Source organism: Callorhinchus milii, unplaced genomic scaffold (genome assembly GCF_018977255.1).
Source record: "Callorhinchus milii isolate IMCB2004 unplaced genomic scaffold, IMCB_Cmil_1.0 Scaffold12, whole genome shotgun sequence".
Lineage (NCBI taxonomy): Eukaryota > Metazoa > Chordata > Chondrichthyes > Chimaeriformes > Callorhinchidae > Callorhinchus > Callorhinchus milii.
The window spans coordinates 15,201,112-15,223,339 of NW_024704753.1; the positions used below are offsets into that span (position 1 = coordinate 15,201,112).

General features: G+C 38.9%; 1 protein-coding gene across 1 annotated transcript in view; it reads left to right on the forward strand.

The window, feature by feature from the left end:
- Window positions 1–401: 401 nt before the first annotated feature.
- The window catches only part of eefsec (eukaryotic elongation factor, selenocysteine-tRNA-specific), a 148,403-nt gene continuing 126,576 nt past the window's right edge, over window positions 402–22,228 (forward strand). Inside the window, exon 1 of the mRNA XM_007890349.2 lies at window positions 402–711. Within this exon, the coding sequence (XP_007888540.1) occupies window positions 435–711 (277 nt within the window). The 5' untranslated portion in view covers window positions 402–434. The remainder of the gene's footprint in view (window positions 712–22,228) is intronic.

Consider the following 22,228-nt stretch of genomic DNA (forward strand, 5'->3'; position numbering starts at 1 on the left):
TTGTAAACCTTGGGTAAGTTTCCTTACTCCACACAGAGCCTAATAATAATCCCTCCAAAACCCCCAAAACAATAATAAATTGATCATTTTCAATCTACGACTGTTTGCGGGACACCGCCGTGCGCAATTGGCTGCCGCGTCCGCCCACAAACATACAGTCAGTTCACTTTACAGTGTGTTCTGTGAAGCGCTTTGGGACGTCCTCCCGACGTGAAAAGCGCTGTATCAAAATGCGAGGAACCCGAAGGAACTGATCGCATTCCGTCGCTGGGAATGGAATGGGTTTGTGGAGGGAAGAGAGTGAAGCGGAACTCTTGACCTGCGCTTCTTTTTTTTCTCTCTCTCTCGCTCGCTCCCCATCGGGGGAACCTTGACGCGGTTGCGCCGGTCCCGTCGGGCTCAGCTTCCGCCTGGGCGACGGTTTCCTGGCAACCATGGCCGAGAAGACTCTGAATTTTAACGTGGGCGTCCTGGGCCACATTGACAGCGGCAAGACGGCGCTGGCCCGGGCTCTCAGCACCACCGCCTCCACCGCGGCCTTCGACAAGAACCCGCAGAGCCGGGAGCGAGGGATCACGCTGGACCTCGGCTTCTCGGCCTTCAGCCTGGCGCTGCCCGAGCGCCTGAGAGCGCCGAGCGGCTGCGAGAGACTCCAGTTCACGCTGGTGGACTGTCCAGGACACGCCTCGCTCATCAGGACCATCATAGGAGGTAAGAGAGAGAGAGAGAGGGGTGGGGGTAGGGGGGCGCTCGCTCCCTCCCTCCCTCCCTCCCCGCCTCCCGGCAGCTGTCGCAACCGGATGATATCTTCCTGATGAAGAACTAACCTCACAGTCCCTTGCGGTGGTTCGCCCACAGAAGGTGCAGTCACTACGCTTCGCAGTGTATTGCGTGAAGCGCCCCTTGAGACGTCGCGAAGGCGCGATAAGGCGCTGTATCCGATGCCGGGGTTAGCGTGAGATGCGGCGCCCTGTCAGGCCGGTGGGACGTCTCGAAGCGCTTCGCGGGGGATACGCCGTCAAGTGGATTGACTGCATACTTTGCGGGCGAAACGCGGCCGTCACTTGCGCGCAGCAGTGTCCCGCAAACGGTCACGGATTGAGAGACCACATTATTACTATCTTTGAATTATTATTACTATTATTATTATTATTATTACTACTGTGTGAGCTTGAAACACACACTTGTGAATATCACGAGAATGTTGAAGAGCACAAGATGTTACTAGGACAATAACTACGGGCCTGGAGATTATGCGCGCAGAGCCATTTAACAGGAGCAGTTTTGTTCCACCTTTTTAAAAAAAATAAATTGCTCAATTTCTGTGCTTTCGGCCCCGTGGGACTGTTCCGCTGCTCCAGGCCTTTGCTAATAATGCTTTTAAGATGGCCCGTGGAAGATGTCCAGTGTTTGAGTCGTGTATTTTTGGATTGAGATTAGGAGATTTGCCAGTTGAGAATCTGTGGAACGAACCTGCTTCCCCACAAATTGCGTAAAAGTGGATTCAAAGGTCAATTTTCTCTTTGCTTTTGACTTTCCTCCAAACATGTTCTCAAAACAAAACCGGGCACCGCCAACTTACTCCTGTGCTCTCGTGAATTACACGCTGTCATCCATTGTTTCGTGAAAAAGAACACAATTTCCATCTGTGTTTAAATCTGTACAAAATGTCACAGACTTGCTTTGGGAGACGGTTTTGGACGGTTCGGGTTTCAACTGAGTTCTGCGAAACATGCAATGCCGCACTTCAGGAGCTCACTAGATGGCAGTAGTCAATAGAGGAAAGGTAGCAGTTCATTTATGGAGAGCTAAAGTAAACAGTTACGTGGATGCTAGCATTATACTGTATTGTACTTGTGCTTTTTCTGAATAAAATAAAGTAGACCCCATTTCTAACATTGCCTTTGGGAACCAGAAACAGAAGGACTGCTTTTATACTGTATATGAGGTAGTTTAAATCAGTTCTTCTTCTGTTAAAGACCCTCAAATCTTGCCCTTTAGCAACCTGCGGCTCGTGCCAGCTGCAATGTGCTTATGAGGCTGAAATTCATCTTCGAGTACTCATTGTTTCCTTCTGTTCATGATCCGTGGCTTGAAGCGTGACCCGTCCTCGGGTCTTCATCAGTGTTGTTCTGAAATAGCTATTTGTAATGTCTGTAGTGTGTGTAAGAACTGGGGTCCCTCTCTGCCTCTGTGACATGTATTACAGCGGCTGGAGTGAATCTGAGTAATCCAATTCTTTACCTGTCTTTGTTGGGGAAAATCCTGCCCCTGTTCGTTGCTTGCCTATCAGGCCTCTTAACGTGAGTTCAAGCCTGTTGGGCTAGTCTGTTCACTATATTGATACTTTCATTCTATCGATATAAAGATATGCTACTTTTGAGAAGTGTTATTATTACTGGGCACTGGAAATTTATTACAGAAATGATTTGCAGAGAATGATTAATCTTTATGTACAGTATTTTTTAAATGTTTTGGAAATCTTTTTCTTTTCTATCAGACAGCCTTATTGCATTAAACCTAGAAAGGAGTTGCAGATCCTAATGAGATCAGGCTGTGCTGTTGTCCCAACACATTTCCTCTTGTTTCTTGTATTTTTAAAAAATTGTTTCTTATTCGTTCCATGTTTTTTATTTGCTTTTTTCCAAATCCTTTTTTTTAAACTGTCTTTAGTTGTAGGTTTTTGGTTTTGATGTGTTCAGGTATTTTAAAATGACAAGAGTTTTTAGGACTTAATCCTTTTTTTAACATTTATTTTACAGTTGAGAGCAACCTGCAGGGAATATGGACTAACACAGACCATTGAAGGATGTTCAGTATAGACTAAGCAAAATAGAGGTTGTGGGCTGATAAAATATTGGTCGCCAGTAATCTGTGGATGATATGATTGCCCAGTGATATTGAGCTTAGTTTTGATAAGCCCATCATTTTAAAGAAAAGACTGAGATGTGAGTTCTTAAAGGTTTGAAGTCTCAGGAAGCTCTCATTGGTGGGTGAGCTTTCAACCATTCTGTCCCTGCTCTCTGGAACTTCATCCAGCAGTTCCTCTGACTCACAACTGCCTCCTGACTTTTAAAGCTCACCTTAAAACTTACCTCGTCATCCGCCTTTTCGGTTACCTTTTTCCCCCCATGCCCCCAACCTCCTCACCATCTACAATTTTCCCCCTCCATCTCAGGCGCCCAGGTAACTGTGTAAAGTGCTTTGAGACATCCTCCCAACATGAAAGAGCGATCTACAGTACATGTAAATTGTATTGTATAAAATAATTAATTTGCACTGTAGAGAGTGTGATGAGTCTTGATTTTTAGTGCAGTGATAATTACTCAAAAGATGAGTTCTCAATCTTGCCAGTGTTGTTGTGTTGAGGCTATTTCTGTGGAAAGTGTGAGGGGGTGGGGGCGGAGGGCAGTGGAGGGAAACTTGGAGGCTGAGTTACTCAGGATGTTCTTGCATTAAACCGCAGGTCACAGAGTGGCTAACTTTTAATGTTGGCTTTATTTTACTGCCTTTTCTGCCTGGTCATGACATCATCTGAGGAAACTGGTTTAACAAAAGTTCCTGAGACTGACCGTGCAAGGGAACAGACCTAATATCGGAGAGGACAGTCAGAAGATGCCTCAGTAATCTTGTCATCTCAACTGAACATATTAATCTTCCTTTGTGTCTTGTGCTCAGTAGATCTGCCAAGTCCAAAATAACTTTTTCTTGGCAATTTTTTCCTTCCTCTCTTTAAAGGTATTTTAATTCCTTTTTTCGTTCCTCGGTCTCCCTCCATTATCTCTCTCAAGTGGCCATTTGCGTATGTGAGGCTTTGACAGTGAATGTCAGCAACTTATTCAGCCATAGGGAGTGTTGCAGCCAAACCTTGTCTTGTCCTCAACCAGTGACATTCATACACACGTACTTCGTGAAGGGTGTGGAAGCTTTCTAACAACAAAATTATTTTATATAGATGTTCACAACTGGCATCTTCAAAATTATCTAAAAAATTTGTGCTTTTCATATAAAGTCTACAAAACGATTTAATGTGCATTTTTTATTCAATGTTCTAAAGTTTAATGAAAGCTGTGATTTTAATCCCAAAACAGATGCTTCTTAGTTTATGATCTTCCATTGTACTTTAGAAGTTAACTTTTTTTGATATTTGTGGGGAAGTGCATTTCTCAAAAGTCCTGACTCTGTGGAAAGACGCTATTCATTTTAGCCTGTTCACCACAGTGATGCCAGATGATGATGTCAGTCGGCATACCTAAGAAGGAGAAGAAAAAGAATGCACTGTGTTATCAGTGACCCAAAAAAAGATTCATTGTGGTGCTGGGATCTCTTGCTGGACAGAAGACAATGCTCTCCGATTTGCACTTGCTGACTAATATTATCATCGGTTTCCCACAGTGTAATTTGTCTGAAACCAGACCTCTGTAGGCCATTTGGGGTCCGCTGAGATATCAATCTCCTACTTTGGAGGGGTACAAGTGATGATTCTAATGACAGTAATTGTTTCCTCTCTTCAAGTCTTTGAGTCACAACATCAGAGTCACTGCGGAAGTCATGCATTTACGCTAGAAAAAGGGAGTTTGATCACCTGAATTAGTGCTTGACATTGGAGCTTTTGTATGCCATACTGGCAAAACCTTCTGATCTCTGTCCAGTTGAGATGTCAACGTTTGCTATAACTGCGTGGATTGCACTGCCTTCTGACTACGCAATAGCTTTGCTCTACCAAATAACCAGAAATAGTCATTAGAATTAATACACATCAATTAGAACTAACATTTAACCCTTTCGCCCACTTCTTCCCACTTAAATTAGCCAAAAGACTTTTGTTCAAGCAGAGAAGGAACCATGGAATTGTATTCAACAATAAAGGAAGGAAGTGAGTTACAGAAACACTATATATTTTGCTAATGAATGGCCTCTTGTTTTTCCACAAGAGACATTTTTTTTCCCCTAAATGTTTTTATGTTGAACACTGATAATGCATGAAAGGTTAATGAATTGCTTGGAGTGAACTTCTGACTCAGATTTAGGGTTGGTTAAAAATCTTATTAGATTCACTTGGTTGATTTTTGAGAGCCGACTGATACACACAGATTATGAATCTGCTGATCAATATGAATCCACATGTGAGGCTAACATGCTATTGAGGTCACCGCAATTCTACCAGAGGAAGCTTATTCTCACTCCAAGTTTGCTTGTCAGCCTTAGGAATTTGTCTCCTGAAGATCAGTGTGTAGTTCTACAGTACCTAGGTTTCCTTAGTCCTGCAGCACTATTTCTGTACACAATTTCACCAATTAAGTTCTGTTAAGTTTGTAAAATCTTGTTTCCTGTTACCTCCCTCATATAAATTTGTGAATAGCTTGTGCAAATCTTTTGAGTTCCGAATTTCCTTGACTGCTAGCACAATACAGTAGACTCTCTGTCTCACTTCATAGCTCTATCTTTGGGAGCCATACAGAAAATGTGTTACATAGAGGCTGTTTTCTGTGGTTTCTTCATTTGTGAGAGAGCTGTAAACAATGCATGTTATGTCAGATTTGTTTCATCGGTTTTTCATTCTTCCATTCAGCATTAAAAATTAATTAGAGGAAACTACAGAATGTTGGAACATATCTTCATTCATGATTTTCTGAATAAAATAAAACACAGTATTAAAAGTTCTTGATTAGGGGATGGGGGGAGAGAAGGGGGCTGAGAAATGTCACCAAACTCAAAAGATTAAAGCATTCATTCACAACAGAGGCACAAGAGCCGAATTGCCTCCTTTTGTACTGAAATTTCTGTGATTCTATTGTAGTTAGTCTTTGTTGAGTGTGTGACTTTACTTCCCCCACCCTCCTCTTTGGTGGAGCAAGAATCTAGGGACCTGGTCCCAGCTGACTACCATTGCTACTCTGAATCTGGATGTCAGGAGGTGTATGCAAGTAGCCCCTTGAATGCTTCAATTGAATAGTAATAATATATTACATAATAATCTTGCATTTTATATATATATATATAGCACCTTATCACATCATTGTGGTATCTCAAAGTGCTTCACAGAATTTACTGAGATACTAATCTCAGTTTGTGGGTCTGAACTGATTTCCTACTGCGCAATAGAGTTGCATGTTAATGATCAACTGTACCACCATGTTTTCTTTAAAAAAAATGTTGTGCATGTTAAAACAAAAGTGCTGCTTTTAATTTTCTTCAAAAATTATGATGGTTGAGGGAATAGTTTCAGAATTAGTGCATTGAGCTCGGTTCCCTGGAAGAGATTGTTGGCAACAAGAAGAGTATAAAAGTTCATGTGTCTAAATGTGGCTACGATTTAATTTCTGCTTCATATAGTTGTTACCCACATCCATGGGAGTTCTGAAAATCTATTGCACTTTAACCATCTGTAATTTATTTGAGACTAATTCAGTCGCACAGCTCCACTGTGGCCTGCTCAGAACTAAGAAGTGACTTCTTTTTCACCTGCCTATTTTAAATGGTATGTTACCAGAAACAGATTTAATTCTTGTGCCATTTTTCAGTCAAGGATTGAAAAAGCAAGAGGTTTTTTTGGTCCAATGGGTGTCTGGCACTTGCAGAAACCCATCAGCATACTTAAGACTATCCAAACCAGACAGAGTTCCACATATGTAAGCCACGATGGAAATTTCTCTGGATGGAATGTGCACTCTCCCCTTGTAGGGAAGCACCTTACCTAATTCCAGAGAATGTTAGACACAGGATGGAAGAGCCAGCGCTGTTGACCCAACAGTCTGCATTGGGGTACTACTAGAGGTTAACCAGGTAAAACCACATAACTTGCCATTGAAAGGAAAGAGGCATAAAGACAGATCATGCCAAGAACTTCATGCATGTCCAATCTGTTTGTTTAATAATAATCTTTGCCTTATCACGTTTTCGAGACATCTCAAAGCGCTTCACAGAATATACTGTAAAGTGAATTGACTGTCTATTTTGTGGGTGAAACGCGACAGCCAATTGCACAGCAGTGTCCCACAAACAGTCGTGGATTGAAGTGACCAATTTATTATTATTTTTTGTTGAAGGAATTATGACCCCCGGAAAAGTGATCCGCCAATCGTCTAACACTGGGTTCCTACTTAATGCTAGGTAAACAGAGGCGTGTGGAGTAAGGAAACTTGCCTAACATTTTACGCTGCTGGGAATCAAACCTAGGCCTCACCCTTGCGAAGCGAGTGCTCTAACCACTGAGCTACAGGACTCCATAGTGTTTGGTGGATGATTGTATGGGAAAAGATGAAGGAGTGTCACAACACTTGATAGTAATTACCTGTGTAGTGCTTTGTGGAGTTTAAAGGTGATAAGGTACTCTGGAATTTCCATATATAGGTGGGATGCTTGGAACTCTGTTTGGTTTGGATAATCTTTAACGTGACAATTAGGGTTCCACATGTGTCAGACACATGGCTGACCAAAAAAACCCTACAATTTTTTATTTTCTTCACATTTGTGAATTTCTGGTTCAATCTGTGTGAGAAACGATTCAGTTTAATTAAATAAAATCTGTCACTCATTGCCTGAGCTCACCTCACAAGAATGACCACTTGGAAGAGGTACATCAGGGCTTCCTGCTGCTGTGGGTGAAACTGCGACATTGCATGAATCTAGACCATGACTTCAGGAGAGGAGAAGAAAAAGTGAGGAAATCAATGAATATTATTTAGTGTGTCAAAGCATGGAAATTGGGAATTACTATTACTGGAAAAACTCCACCCAGCAGGGAACCTCACGTATGTCACACCGATTTGTGAGACTGGTTCTGACCCAATATGAATCATTGTATCCAAGCAACCGTAAAACCTACAGTTTAAAATCTGATCGTGAAAATAGAAATAGGAGAGAGAACTAGAAAATATAATTTGGGCTCATTCTCCAGCTCTAGTCTCAGGAAGAGGTGACTTGAACGAACGTAGGGAGAAGGAACCTTTAATATATTGCCTTTCACGATGGAAGGACATCTCAAAGCGCTTCAAGGATATCCTATAAAGTGCATTGACTGTGCATAAGTAGGTGGATGCAGCAGCCAATTTGGTCAAAGTGACGGCCCACCAACAGCCATGAAAGTGAATATCCAATTTTATTTGTAGGATTGTTGGCCAGGACACCAAGAAAATTTCCCTTCTCTTGAATAGTGCTACGGCTTCTTTAATGTCCAACTAATCAGGTAGACAAGTGAGAGACCTGAGTTCAATTCCAGGCAGGGTGAAACCTTGGGCAAGTTTCCTTACTCCACACAGAGCCTAATAATAATCCCTCCAAAAACCAGAAATAATAATAAATTGGTCATTTTCAATCTACGACTGTTTGTGGGACATTGCTGTGCGCAATTGGCTGCCGCGTTCGCCCACAAATATACAGTTAATTCACTTTACAGCGTGTTCTGTGAAGCGCTTTGAGACGTCCTCCCGACGTGAAAAGCGCTATATCAAATGCAAGGAATATTATTATTATAGATGTAGTTGGTCCACATTTGATCCATTCATATGGATCTAAGAATTTCCTTATATAGATAGATGCTCCTCTTGTTATTTTTGAATTGATCTGCTTTTGAGGATGAGTGAGATTCTTTCCATGCTGTCAAACTAGATATCTCCCTTGATACAGTTCCCTGAACTGGGCAGATGTTAATCAGGTGGTGCTGTACCGATATTCGTTTTGAAACAAAAGGGATTGTCTTTCTGGCAACTAAGAGGAACGTGGACTCCTGGTTATAACTACATAACCTTTCCGAGTCTTCTAACATTCTCACTACAGGGAATTTTCAGGGCGGGAGGAATGTTCCAATAAAGAGAGTTCGATAAAATTCTTGGTAATATTTTAGACTCGGGTATAACATGCCTTGTCTGCTTTGTATTCTCTCTTTATAATGTAGAAACACGGCATTTCCTAATCCCTATGAAATTACATTCTTCCCAGCAAAGTGGTCAAAGGAATCCCGAATAACATCTCATTAGTTCTGGGGATAATCAATATCGTAATGGTGTAAATCCTTCCCACGAGGACATGGGCAGGTTCTGGATGTATGATCAAAAAGCTTTCCTCATTGTTAACCAACAAAATATGAGCTCAAACTGGCCTGAGTTTGCTTTTGCTGAATGTGTCCACAGAGACCAGAAATTGTGTTGGGTCCAAGAGGAGAGTAAGATCCTGTTTGGGTGTAGGGAGATTGGGTGTTCCCCAGGAACTACTGATGCCCTCACGAGTCCTTATTCTAGCTGCCAGTGACTTCAATAACATGGCAGTATGGATATGGTGATGTTATCGATGCATACATTTTTAGAGTATGAGAATCTTTTTAAAAGAGTGCAGCTCATGTGGAAACTTAAAACTCGCTCAATAATCCAGTATCAGAAAAACGCTTATGTTTCTAATTTTCTTTAAAAGCATTCTTGTAAATCTATCTGCAGCTAATAATCTGCCTATAATCATTTACATACTTTGGCATCACAATATATGAGGAGCACCTGATTTTAGGTAACTATTCAGCATCTAATATAATGCTATTCATAGCAGCTTTAAAAATGCAGTGGATTTCCTTTCCAGAAGTTTTGGTTTAATTGACATTTCCACCCCCCCACACACACACACACACACATTTTTTTTATGCCTTTCCCCATAGTTGCTCATCTCTACGGATTCCACTTCGGCTGTGAATGGGTCTGGAATCCTCTGGGGCCAACAGTCCCATTTAGTGCATGGATTGTTGATTGTGGAATGAGATCATCAACAGGTTTTTTTTATGTGGTGGGTGGTTGGGGGGGGGGAGATGGAGATTTTTGTGCTGTTTGGCATCCCTTTCCTTTATCTCTTGTGCATGCTACATTCTGATAAGCAATCGCAAGACGACAACAATGTAATACAAGTTCCTGAACTGCTGTTATGAACTTTTAATTTTCACCAGGTGGGCTTGCGGAGGTTCAGATAAGTGAGTGTTCCCTTTAGTTGATTATACAGTACAGTGTGTGCACTTGAGAACACAACTTCTTGGGAGGCATTTCATTACAAGTGGGCAACAGGCTGAATTTTCCAGCTCCATTCAACAATCACCAGTTCTTCAGGGGTGAACTACAGTGAAGTTAGCTTCCAGAATATAAATCGCCATTCGTGAATCTTCCCTGTAGCTTTCATGCTGCTATCAGATCTGCTCCCTTTGTGCCTTGAACATTTTTTGAGTCTTAAGAAAATGCAAGAGTGTATTATTGTCTGTGTGAATTTAAAAAGATTCTCATCTGCTTTTGTTTTGAGCTTCTAAATATTACTTCAGATTTACTAATCCATGTCGCTCTTATTTTTTTAAAAAATGCTTAATTGCAGCACAGTTACTCCTCACTGCAAAATACTGCATCATGATGGTAACACATTGTCTGTGGCCCTGTAATAACACAGAGTATTTAAATAGTCAACCTATCTATTATGCATGCATTGCTGTGGTTCGGAACTAGAGTGCTGGATAGACACAGTGCCTTAAAACAAATTAAACAAAGCAGCTTGCCGTGTTTCAGTACACAAATGTGGCTTGTTTGACCAGTTTAGATTACAGCTCTGCCCTCCTATTTATTTGTGTAATCTGATATTCTACTGATTGCTGGAGTCATTAATTGAATATTCGGAGCAGGAGCTGATCAGCCTGGCTCCTTCATGTTTCTGTGTGTATAGTGCTGAACATGCACAGCAAACAGAGTGGCCAGATCAGTTCAAGGTACTTGACACTGCTTCCCCTATGCATGTCAAATATGTGACTGATAACTTAACAGAATGTATAGATTTGAAAAGTCTTGTAAAAAAAAATTGTCTCTGAATCAGAAGCTTGGAGCAATTGATGAAATGAATATATGGTTTTATACTATCGTCTCAACACCAGGCTAGGCAAGAAAATAAGGTCTATTAGTTAAAATTCTGTCAATTAAGAAGCTAATAATAGATTACAAAGTGTGATTACTGGGTAATCTCATCCAGAGGCTCAAATTACATTAAAAAAAAGCAATAGAGCAAAGCTTGTCTTCTTTGCAACTGTTATATGAACACTGAAATAAGTTTCCACTTGGACGTCACGTCCATAGACCTATTAATTTTTTAAACCTATGTTTGAATTAATGGGGAGCGTGCGTGTTTTGGGTGGTGTTTTTAAATGCCAGGTGTCGTGGCAGACATCGAGAGCAAGATCTTCATTGCAGTCGATGAATGATAATGTTTCAGTGAGGTTTAAATATGTGATAAAATTGCTGTAGTGTACTGGAATTTAATGTCTGGTTGTTTACCATGAAAATCGCTTTGGCACTCTAGGCACTGTGCATTTTAATTGACCCAGTTGTATTTAACCATCAATTTACATTTATAAAGTTACATGAAATTTCTTTGAAGGATTAATATTTCCTTTAGCCCCATTTACCTCTTCAGCTTTTATTCAGTAAATGATGCTGTACTTTTCAATAATAATCCTTGCATTTGACATAGCCTTGTACATCGGGAGGACATCTCGCTTCTCTTTTCGAGTATTGTCATGGGATCTTTAATGTCACCTGAACAATCAGGGCCTCGGTTTAATGTTTCTTCCGAAGGATGGTACCTCCAACAAAGCAGCGCTCCCCCCTCCCCGCCCTGTGAACGTTTTCTCCTTTATTATCCAAATGCTATTAGCACAGCTCTAATAATGCAAAATTCATTTTTCCCTCCTATTTTTAGTAAAGGGAAAATTTCTCCCCCCCCCCCCTTGCAAATTTGACTAGGTAAGACATAAGCATGGATGAAAGAAAGAAAATCTATACTGTTTGGGAATAATGAGAGCACCTTGATTTGATAGACATTGCAGGAAAAATCAAAAGAAAATATTTGGTAGTTGATTGTTACTAAGGTGAAACTTAATGCAGGTCTTTCTTTTACTACAGTATTTCACTGTTTGTCAATTCGATGGGAGGAACTTGGATTTTCTCCTCTCTGTTAGTTGTTTCTAATTCTGGTATCTTGCCTCAAACACAATTTATTTTTGTAAATATCTCTTCATTGAAAAGTAAAATGCTCCACTGCAGCAGCATTGTCTAAAGGACTTGAAATTAAGTTCTTCAAAAAAAGGCACACTGAAATAAATTTGGGTGAGGTGTAAATTAGTCTAAATCTGACTTTGTAGGTTGAGTAAAAATTTCCACTTGATTGGTTGCCAAATTCCACAAAATTTGTATCTGAATTTATTTACAATTTATTTAATAATATTATAGCAATTGCAAAGTATAGACACTAAAGCTATTAGTTGAAGAAACAGATGTCTCTTGCGATGTTTCCGTATGATGTTCATAGTTAATTTGATGTCTGTCAAGAAATGCTTTTTGAAATGATTGATAAAAGGTTTTCATAGCTGTACCATTGTTATGTCTTTTATTTAACAACTGGATTGGGGATAGGACTTGAAAGATGTTCCGATCTATCTCTGCTATTTGCACGAGGCCAGTCAGCTTGTCTGTGTGCTCGCCAATGTTTCAAATTCCTTCTCTGCAAACTGAAATGGGAATAAAAACTGTTGTTTGTTGATTAATACCTGACTGCAATTGCTTAACCCACCAGGAAGAAAACAGTCTGCACATTTTTTTAGGCTCATTCTTGATGTACGCCGATGTTGTCGCCAATCTGTCCTGTCTGTATGTAAACCAGCCACCAGAACAATGATCATATTCATGTGCAGTCATGTTTAATGTTATTAAAAACTGACTTTTTGTGTGAGCCAGCAGTCTATAGTCTCTCTTTAATCTTTAAGACTTTTCTCTTCGTCAGTTCTATCCGTGAACTACAAAACATAAGGAAATGGGGGTTGGGGGAGGTGTTCTGCCCAGGCAATTGCATATGTTATACGTGTGATGTTATTCCAGAACATTAGTGAAAGGGAAGTTGGGGAGTAAAATACTTCCAAATGTTTTGCCTTTAGTTTCCGACAATAATATTTTTCCTAATGCACTTTTTCTTTTTTAATGTTGTGGAATCATTAAAAGTAGTCTTTGATCTAAATTTGATAACTTTTTTAAAAGCTCCGTCCACAGTAGTAAATCTTAGTGTTTGTTGGATGCAATGTCTCCCGCTTTGGGGTTCAGAAGACTTTTTGATTAAAAGCCTCTTTCATTTTTGTCCTCCAGTGGAATGCTGGTATGTTTCATCTCTTGTTAGTACAACATACATACTGAAATAATAGGAGCTCATGTTGTTTGAATTTCAATTTTGTTTAAATCAGATGATCTAATTTTGTTTACTCAAATATTCTGATGTAATCTTTATGGTATAGTGTATCAATGTTTTAATCTGCCGAAGAAAGAAAAAACCTTCAGTATCATGGTACATCACTTGTCCAGTGAGGCTATAATCCCTCAAGTTAGCTCATTTTTCAACATCACTTTGCCTCTGTCAGGCATTTTTGCTAGCATTGTATGCTGAACGCTTTTAAGGAAATTATTTTTTTCATTTGGTTGCAAGCATACATTTGGTAACCCAAGGCCACAACCCTAATTGGTGGAATTACTGGTTTACATACTAGAGAACTATGGAACAAGGAGGCAATGCACTGAAAGTGATGTTCTGAAATGCATAACTCAAAAGATGTTCTGCCGTGGTCATCCCAGAATACATGTTTAGACTAATACTGCACTGTGTTAAATGGAATAAGAATAAACGTGCTGCGGAAAGAGATCTAATGTGTACTATTTTTCTCCCCGTCTCCTTTCGTTTGGTAGCCAAGAGGGAATTTGCACTACCAGCACAGTAGTATGCAACACAGAATTTACAAACTCGCAATGCAGGTGGTGAATGGATTTCAGCATTGGTCAGAGCTGGGGTTGAACAAAAGCATTGCCAGCAGTAGAAAATAGTATTTTAAGTCAGTTCAATAATCCTAAAGCTTTCGCCAAGAGATTTCCTATACAGCCGTTTTTTATCTTTTGCACTTAATTGCATGTAATAACACGCACTTATCTTTAAATAGCACTATTCAATTTTTACATAGTACCTTTGAAATAATCTAATCTAGTTAAAAATGTAAATCCCATTGTGGCGCCACACTTTTGCCCCATGTTACTGTTTGGGGTGCTAAACAGGGTCTATTTGTAAAGTACGGTAGCACAAAAAATCATCAGGCCTGGTCAGATTCACAATTTAGGTTTTTTCAAATTTTTTCGATATTGCTGGTGAAGAAATGTATTGCGCCAAATTGAAAGTGAATTTCAGATGGTCTGTGTGTCTCTCCTACCCAGCTGCCTGTTTATTAGTCACGGTTTCCCTGACTGGCTTCCTGTAGTTAAGAGAAAATTGTAAAAATTACACACATAAAAGAATTGGATGGAGGAATTCTTTTGAAAGAGAATGAAATGCTAGAAAAGTCTGAAGACATAAAGCTCAGACTGGATTTTTATTTTTTTAAAAAAAGGGGAAGAATTATAGCGTTAAAGAAAAGGCCTGGATATGCAGTCCCTCTATTAGGCACTTTAGCTTCAAGGCCTTCCTCAAGCACTGAACTAAGAATGTAAGGGAAATCCCAATTAAGGTTTTACATTCTTGGTCACTGAAAACCCCTGGTTAATCTTTTGAAAGCAGTGTACTGTAGTCTCGTGCAGTGCATAATTAAAAATGAAGAACAAAACTTTTTATATCACTTTTTTAATCCAAAAATTCAGGTGAAATGATAAATCTTGCTGACGTTTGGATATTTGGCTTGTTTAAATTTGTATTTTGATTTTTAAAAAATCTGCGGAGAGGATGGAAGAAATAAAATTATCAAGAATAAAATGATGCAACAGATTCTGCCGTGAGTAATGAAAAGGTAACTCTAGCTTCATTATTACAATGAGACATAACTTTAATTCAATGCAAAAGCTGTCAAATTCATTTTCAGCATTAAAAATAGCTTTGTGAAAGAGTTATGATTATACCTGGTCTTATCGCATCAAGGAAGTGTCGCAAAGCAAGCACCTCACAAGAATTACTGCAAGGTGTAGTGACCGTATTTGTAGGCAAATACCTGAAAACGTATGTCCAAAAGATTACTCTTTAAATGTATGTTCAATGATTTGCCCCTACTTTATATTTGCCTTCTCTCTCGGTACTGTGAGTAAAGGAAAGTGAATGTAGAACAACCATTTGTAGTCATAATAATAATCCTTTCATATGAAACAGCACCTTTCACATCAGGAAGACTTCTGATAGTGTTTTACAGGATTTACAGTAAAGTGTAGTGACTGTATTTTGTAGTCGAACGTGGCAGCCAATTTGTACACAACAAATGCAGTAGACATGTGCAGTGGAGCATTTTATCTTTAGCAGCACTTCTGAATCGTGGCAGCCGTTAGTTGAATTTGATGGGTTTTCATTATTAATATGCAGCCTGGAATATTCGTTCAACCAGACAAGATGGTTATTTGTAAAATCATTTGACATATTTAAAAATAGAAATTCAAACTGGTTTGTTTTCCTAAAATACACAAACCTGTAATTCAATTTGTTTACCAAATTATTGCATAACCATCCAAACAGTAACTAAAGATTGGGTGGGTTTCACAATCAGTACATAGCTCCGTTTGAATAAATGTCTCCAAACACTTTAATCTGTAACTACATTGTAATTTTATTTTCTAACATCTGCACATATTTACTGATTAACTCATGTTAATTTCATTATTGGTTAATCAAGTTACTTTCAAATTATTTTTGAATGTCTCAATTTTATTTTATTTGTTAAATATATAAATCGTATTTAAATACGTTTGCGATATACAGCTGCATTGGAATCGCAGGACTGCAAGTTGATTTTCAACAATTCAATATTTTTAAATGGTAATTAATATTATTTTTAAAAAGTTTTGAAGGTCAGTATTTTTCACTATACATTTGATTCAGATTATTTGGTAAATGGACTTAGAAGTGAGACTAGTATTGAAGTCAGCGAATGAAGAAGAGACCTGAAGCCCCAGATATGCATGTGGGTATGTTTTAGAACTGCATTAAGGCTGCTGATTTACTTGGGAAAGAATAAATTGACATGAATAAAGAATGGTTTGGGGAAGATTTAAATGTGTTTCCCATCTTCATCATCAATTATTGATAAATTAAGATTTTTCTAAAAACCACTGCCAACAGCATTTAGTAATTATATCATTGATCACATATGGTTATTTTTTTTGAAGGCGGAGAACTTTAAACGTTTTGCTAAAATACATAAATGCTACTGTAGCCCAACCAGAGGTTAATCCAGACCGATTGTCCGTATTAGTAATCTCCAGCCACTATCACAGATTCCAGATGTGCATTGGACAGATTATAAATTCTATACTGTACAAGTACAATATTGCAGGACAACAGATGTACCAGCACAGGAACATTCAGAAACCCACCCAATCTTTTGACTACAAAGCATCAGTAAATGAAGTTTGCAATTTTAATTGTTCATTACTGTAATAGAGAGACATTTGGAAATGCATGTATATAAATATTTCTAGTGTGTTTCTTCTGCGGTACATAAAATGGGTAGTAATGAATGAAGTAGTGTTTGTTTTCGATTTTAGCAAATCACCTTATTGTTTGTTTTTGTTCCAAGATCAAACATGATGATTAATGCCCCTCAGTTTGAGCCATGAAGGTGTGAATTTTTAATTCCTTTCCCCCCATCCAACCTGTCTTCTCCTTTCAACATTTCAGTCATCGTGGCTTAAATCACAGAAGATTTTATGCAATAAAATATTTTGAGGGCAGGGATTTATTATACGTGTATTTTTTTAAAAAATGTTCTCAAACAATCTGAATATTTATTTATGGCATTGTCAGAAGCAATGGTGCATGGTTAACCTATCCCAGGGAAGAAGTGTATTGGCTTATGATTTAGCTACAAAGCTAAAATCATAATCTAAAGTTAGAGATGGAGATAGGGGAAAGGCAACATCAATTATGAGGAAATGGAAGGGAGAAAGAAGCAGAGATCAAAAGGAGAAAGACTGAACAGGGAGCTCATGATCAGGTTGAGAGAGGGTTAGGTTGGGAGAGATTTAAATTAGTGCTGGAGATTGGCTATAAGAGAAAATGATGCACTGGAAAACTACATCAGGAAGCCACTGTGAAAGGTGAGGGAATGGGAAAATTGGGTGGAGAGAAAATAGGAAAGAAAACTGGAAATTTGTCAGAATAAAAGAGAGGTCAGAAGTGTTGGTTGAATAATTGGTGCTCAGTGGATACAAACCTCGGCTTCCTGTCAAAGGATAAGTTGAATACATCAAAGCCCTGTCCTGGTATAGCTTTAATATTTCATTGAGTTTATGTTCCAGCCTTGAAAGTACTATATTTAAAAAAAATCCCAACCATTATGTGGTCTGTGTGTGGTATGAAAGTTGTTTTCACTGCAGCTGATGATTTTCAGTCCACAGAATTGTATCTGACAAGTGCACTATTTTGGTGTTTCATCCAGTGTATCTGCAGCTGTTAACTTTATTGAATTTTTAAAAGACCTATTCAACTCCTCACTGCAGACATCTCTGTGCAAACAGGGAAATGCTGGAGATTTATCAATTACACCGACAGCTCTTTTCAAAATGCAGGCCAAATGCAGAATTATTGCAGGAAGGAACATGGATAACATATGTTGTATTGCCACCCCTGAAGGCTAACTGTTAAATGGTCATTTGCAATCCAGTAAAATGCAATTGGAAAAATAAACCTCGAGTACAGTTGAGGCAAACCATTTGTAATACTTTGATATTTCCATAGGGAGGCAGTATGTGCACACGTAAATCAATGCTTACTTTGCAACTTTTTCTAAAAAGAAGTTTATTTGATTATTAAAACTTGATCTCATGACTATATTTGGTTGAGTATGTTCTTAATCTTTCACCACTATTTTTCCAGGGGCCATCATCGATCCTCTAGACTTAATATTTCGCTAATCGATGACAAATTGAAAGTAAGGGTAATGTAAGTTGTATTTTTTCAGAAGAAGATATTTGAGAAAATTATTAATATTGGGTTTTGCAAGAAAATTCTTGTGTGGGGGAATGGTGGGAATTATTTTACTGTAGATTAATTTATAGTCTTAATTTGAAGTTGTTGTTGATAGCTGTGGATTAGACAATCCTACCGTACCAAATGAGGAGAGGTTAAACTACCAGGAAAGTAGCACAAATTTCAGATATAAAAGCTGAGGAAGAACAAGAATAAATAATTGGGAGAAACTATACTTTCGGAAATTAAGTGTAAATTGTCTGCTTTCAGTTATTGAAAAAGACCAGCCACAGGACATAATTAATTAAAATATATATATATATAGGTTTTCACCTAGTTGCTTAAGAAATGCTAAGTTAATAGTTCTTTAGGGACTTATGGCTCAATCATATAAACTAGAAATCCTAGGTATTTATTCAATGCTATGCTGAGTTAACTGATATCAGCTAACTGATATGGGGGTGGGGGCTTCAGATCTGCATGGGTTAGGGAAGGGAAACGGGAGAGGGTTGACACTCCTTACCTATCCTTGGGACATCCTCCCGACAACTTGGGACGTCCTCTCGAAATGAAAGGCATTGTAGAAATCTAATTTATTGTTCAATCCAGTGGCCCCTGGTTTAGGCTGATGTGCCTGGGTTGTCAGGTGTAGACACAATTGGATTTGGAGGTAAACATACCACCACATCACCAACACCACCTGACTAGTGGTGCAATTTTGACTGGGAAACTCCTAGGCATAGAAATTGAATTTCGCACGTGAAAATTAGTCACTTGGGCAATGTACCAGAGGGCAACCAACACCCTTGGAAATATTTCTCCCTGACTGCGAAAAGGAAATAGGAGTCAGTGACACCTTACAGAGAGAGGATGAAGAAGGGAGAAAATTGCTGAGTGAAAAAAAAGCTCCATAGTTAATATGTAATGGAAATTGATGCAGTTTTCTGTGGCTATTTTAATAAGCGTCTTTTGTTTCAATACTTAGCGAGATCTAAAAAATTAGCCAAACCAGGAATAAACAACAACAACAACAAGATTACATTTGTATAGACAGGACATCATGAAATAGATGGACAATCTCAATGCTGATCTCTACACTGGAAGGAAACCTAATGATGTGAAATGTTAGTTCTCCTACATTATAAAATTCAGCAAGCTCTGTAAATAGTATAGCAAATCTGCAATCCTGTTAAATTTTACAACCCAGTAGTTTTGAATTTGATCTCTTCATGTTCACAGTCGAGCACACTCACAACAGCAGATTCTGTGCTGAATTGCTGCACATGGATGTCCTTATGTAAGGACATGAGCTGTGAATATGGCTTTAAAGAGTAAAGTGCAACATAGTTTTGAACCAAGTTTTATAATCTGAACTATTAATATGGTTTTTAAAAAAAATTGTGTGTTCCGTTCCCTTTGAAAATCAGACACTGAATCAAGTTTTGTGAACTGTGGCCGCATTGCATAGGATTAATCTCACACAAATTTTTAGGAATGTCATCTGAATTGTGCTCCAGCCTGTGACCATTTACAGTAATCTGGGTTACTCTTGTTCTTGATGGTTATACTGTAATTATGTACAGAGTGTCCACAAAACCATGTTACCCATGTGTTTTTTTCTCTACAGTGCACTGACCAACAACTGAAACATGAGGAAGAATGATGTTAATTTAGAAGTACTTAATTGTATTCACTACAAAGTGTTTTACTGTACTCAGACGTCCAGAGGATCCGTGTCAGCGCCATCATTTTCATGGCAGATAATGATCAGTCGCCATGTTTGGTGCGACATCTTCCATATCACGGATGGAGTGACGAGGCAAAATGAATCTCTGACAGCTTGTTCAGCTACTCTGTAGTCTTGGGTCACTGTTTTGTAAGAGTACTTTGTGGACACCCTGTATATTAGAGCCCTTGGTTGGCCAGAAACCGCCACCGATGCTTGTTTGCAGGAGGTTGTGGTGCTTGAGAGAGGGGAATAAGAACAGTTTGGATGAAATCTCTGGGATGTTGTATTCAGGCCTGTGGTTGTAAATCCAAAAATAACTGGGGAAATTAAACAGTTGCATTGTACTGAAATCAGCCTTTGTAAACATCATTAGTTGATGATGCCACTACAGGAAATATATAGAGTATAATTCTCTTGATTTTAATGTAACTACATTTTCAGCTACAAGAATCAGTTACTGCAGGTTTCTGTTCTGAACAGAAACCTGCATTAACTGGCCTTGTCAGTATTGTCAGTAATAGTGAGTTGTAGCAGGGAGAGACTTCTGAATTACGCTGATCTCTCACACGAATAAAAACAGGTGGAAACTGCCCTCCCTCCCTTGTGAGATGTGCCTTTTGTTCTTTTTCCAGCAGCTGCTCATTGAATACTGAGCACATCAGTGAATGAGTTCTGGATAGTGAGTGGTGCTGCTATCATCGTTTTGTTTTACACCGGTTAACTCACACACCTTAAATACCAGGACCTCTCTCTCTCTCTCTCCGACTTAATTTTCCCATTGCCTCATACTGTGTCATGGCTTCTCAATCACTTTTATGCACATGTTAAATTACTTTTATAAAAAAAGATTTCATTTAAAAAGAACACTGCAATAAGTGGCACAACGGTATCTGCAATTTCTGACATTTGACCAGTTACAGAGAATGATTCTGTTGGTTTATTTTGTAAAATAAAATTGCCTCCCTTGGCCATGCAGTAATTGGCTGACAGGTATCACTGTACCCCCAGGGCTTCTGCCACTTAATAATAATAATAATCCTTGCATTTGATATAGGGCCATTATCTATACAGCGTTTGCCGCTATATAAATGTATGTTGTTATTGTCATTGAGACGTTTCAAAGTGCTTTACAGAAGATACTGTAAAATGATTGACTATATTTTGTGGGTGAAACTGTTGGCTCTGATTGGGGTTCCAGGGAGCGTGCAAACACAGCTTAGGGCAACTTCCCATCTGATTCCTCTGCTCACAGCATTGCAGCTGCAATCTGTGGAGTGCTGCTGTTGAACGTGGCCTTTGAATTATTGAACGTGTAATTGAACAGCAAAAGACATTTGAGGCAGAATCCGTATAGGATACATACCTAAGAGGCTATAGTGCTACATACATGATACATTAAACTATATTGAATCAGCTAATGTGTGAAATTAGCATTTTTTTTCTCACCTGGCGCAACACATCACATCTTGCATCTAGATTTGTGAGGAATTCCAAGTCAAAATATAACACTGTACCTCTGATATATTATTGCTTCATTAACCAAAACTGCAGTACAAATAATCACTTGTCCTGGAGCGTGTGTTCTTTTCTCTGAATGACTAAACCAGGTCCTTCAAAACTCTGAAGCCCACTAGATGCATTATTCCTCTGCTCTCTTTCCAACGTGGCTGCCTTGTGATCTGTGGGTAACAGTTGAGTTTCTGAGGCAAGCAGTTCTTGCCTGCAGAGAATATTAGTAATAAATCACTAACGCATTTAATAAAGTGTCCCTCATACAGGCTAGGTTCCAAAAGTGCTAATACACAGGCCAGTACATCTCTACATGTTGGGGAGAATGCTCTGTCTACTAAATTGAAACCCTCAATTGAGCCAAATCTGTGCATTGGGTTTATTCACAAATCTTTCAATTTGAAGAACTTGAAATTTGAATGGAACTGCATTTTTTTTAAAAAACGCACCCTTTTATACATGAATATACAACGTTTTTGAGGCAGGTGGCTGAGACACAGAACCCAAACCAAAGTTTTTAATTTAAAACGTAACTTTTACGGAAAATTTTTGTTGGTGATCCAGACAGAGGCAAAATAATCCAATACGTGTATTTTTGTATAGGGGAGGTCATCCTACAGGTACATGACAGAACTCCATTGGACTGGGAGAGCAGAGGGATAATAATCCTGTATTTTCTCCCAGTCTGGGGTTTGGCAAGGATTATAGATGAGAGGGAAGACTTTGTTACAGGGATTTCCTTCAATTTGCAAATTATTAAATGCTTATTCTCCTCTAAAGTGTCATAGCCATTTTTGTTATCACTAGACTTGTGTCATGGCAACCAGATTGTACACAAGGCTCCAGGTGTGGTTTAACTAGAGCATTATACAACTTCTGGGATCTGAACTCCTTGTTTATTGTAGCTTCACATTGTTCCTATTCCTTGCATTTTGTATTGCACTTTACCACATCGTTGAGACGTTTCAAAGCACTTCGCAGGATTTTACTACGGTGTTTTCCCATTGTACCTTC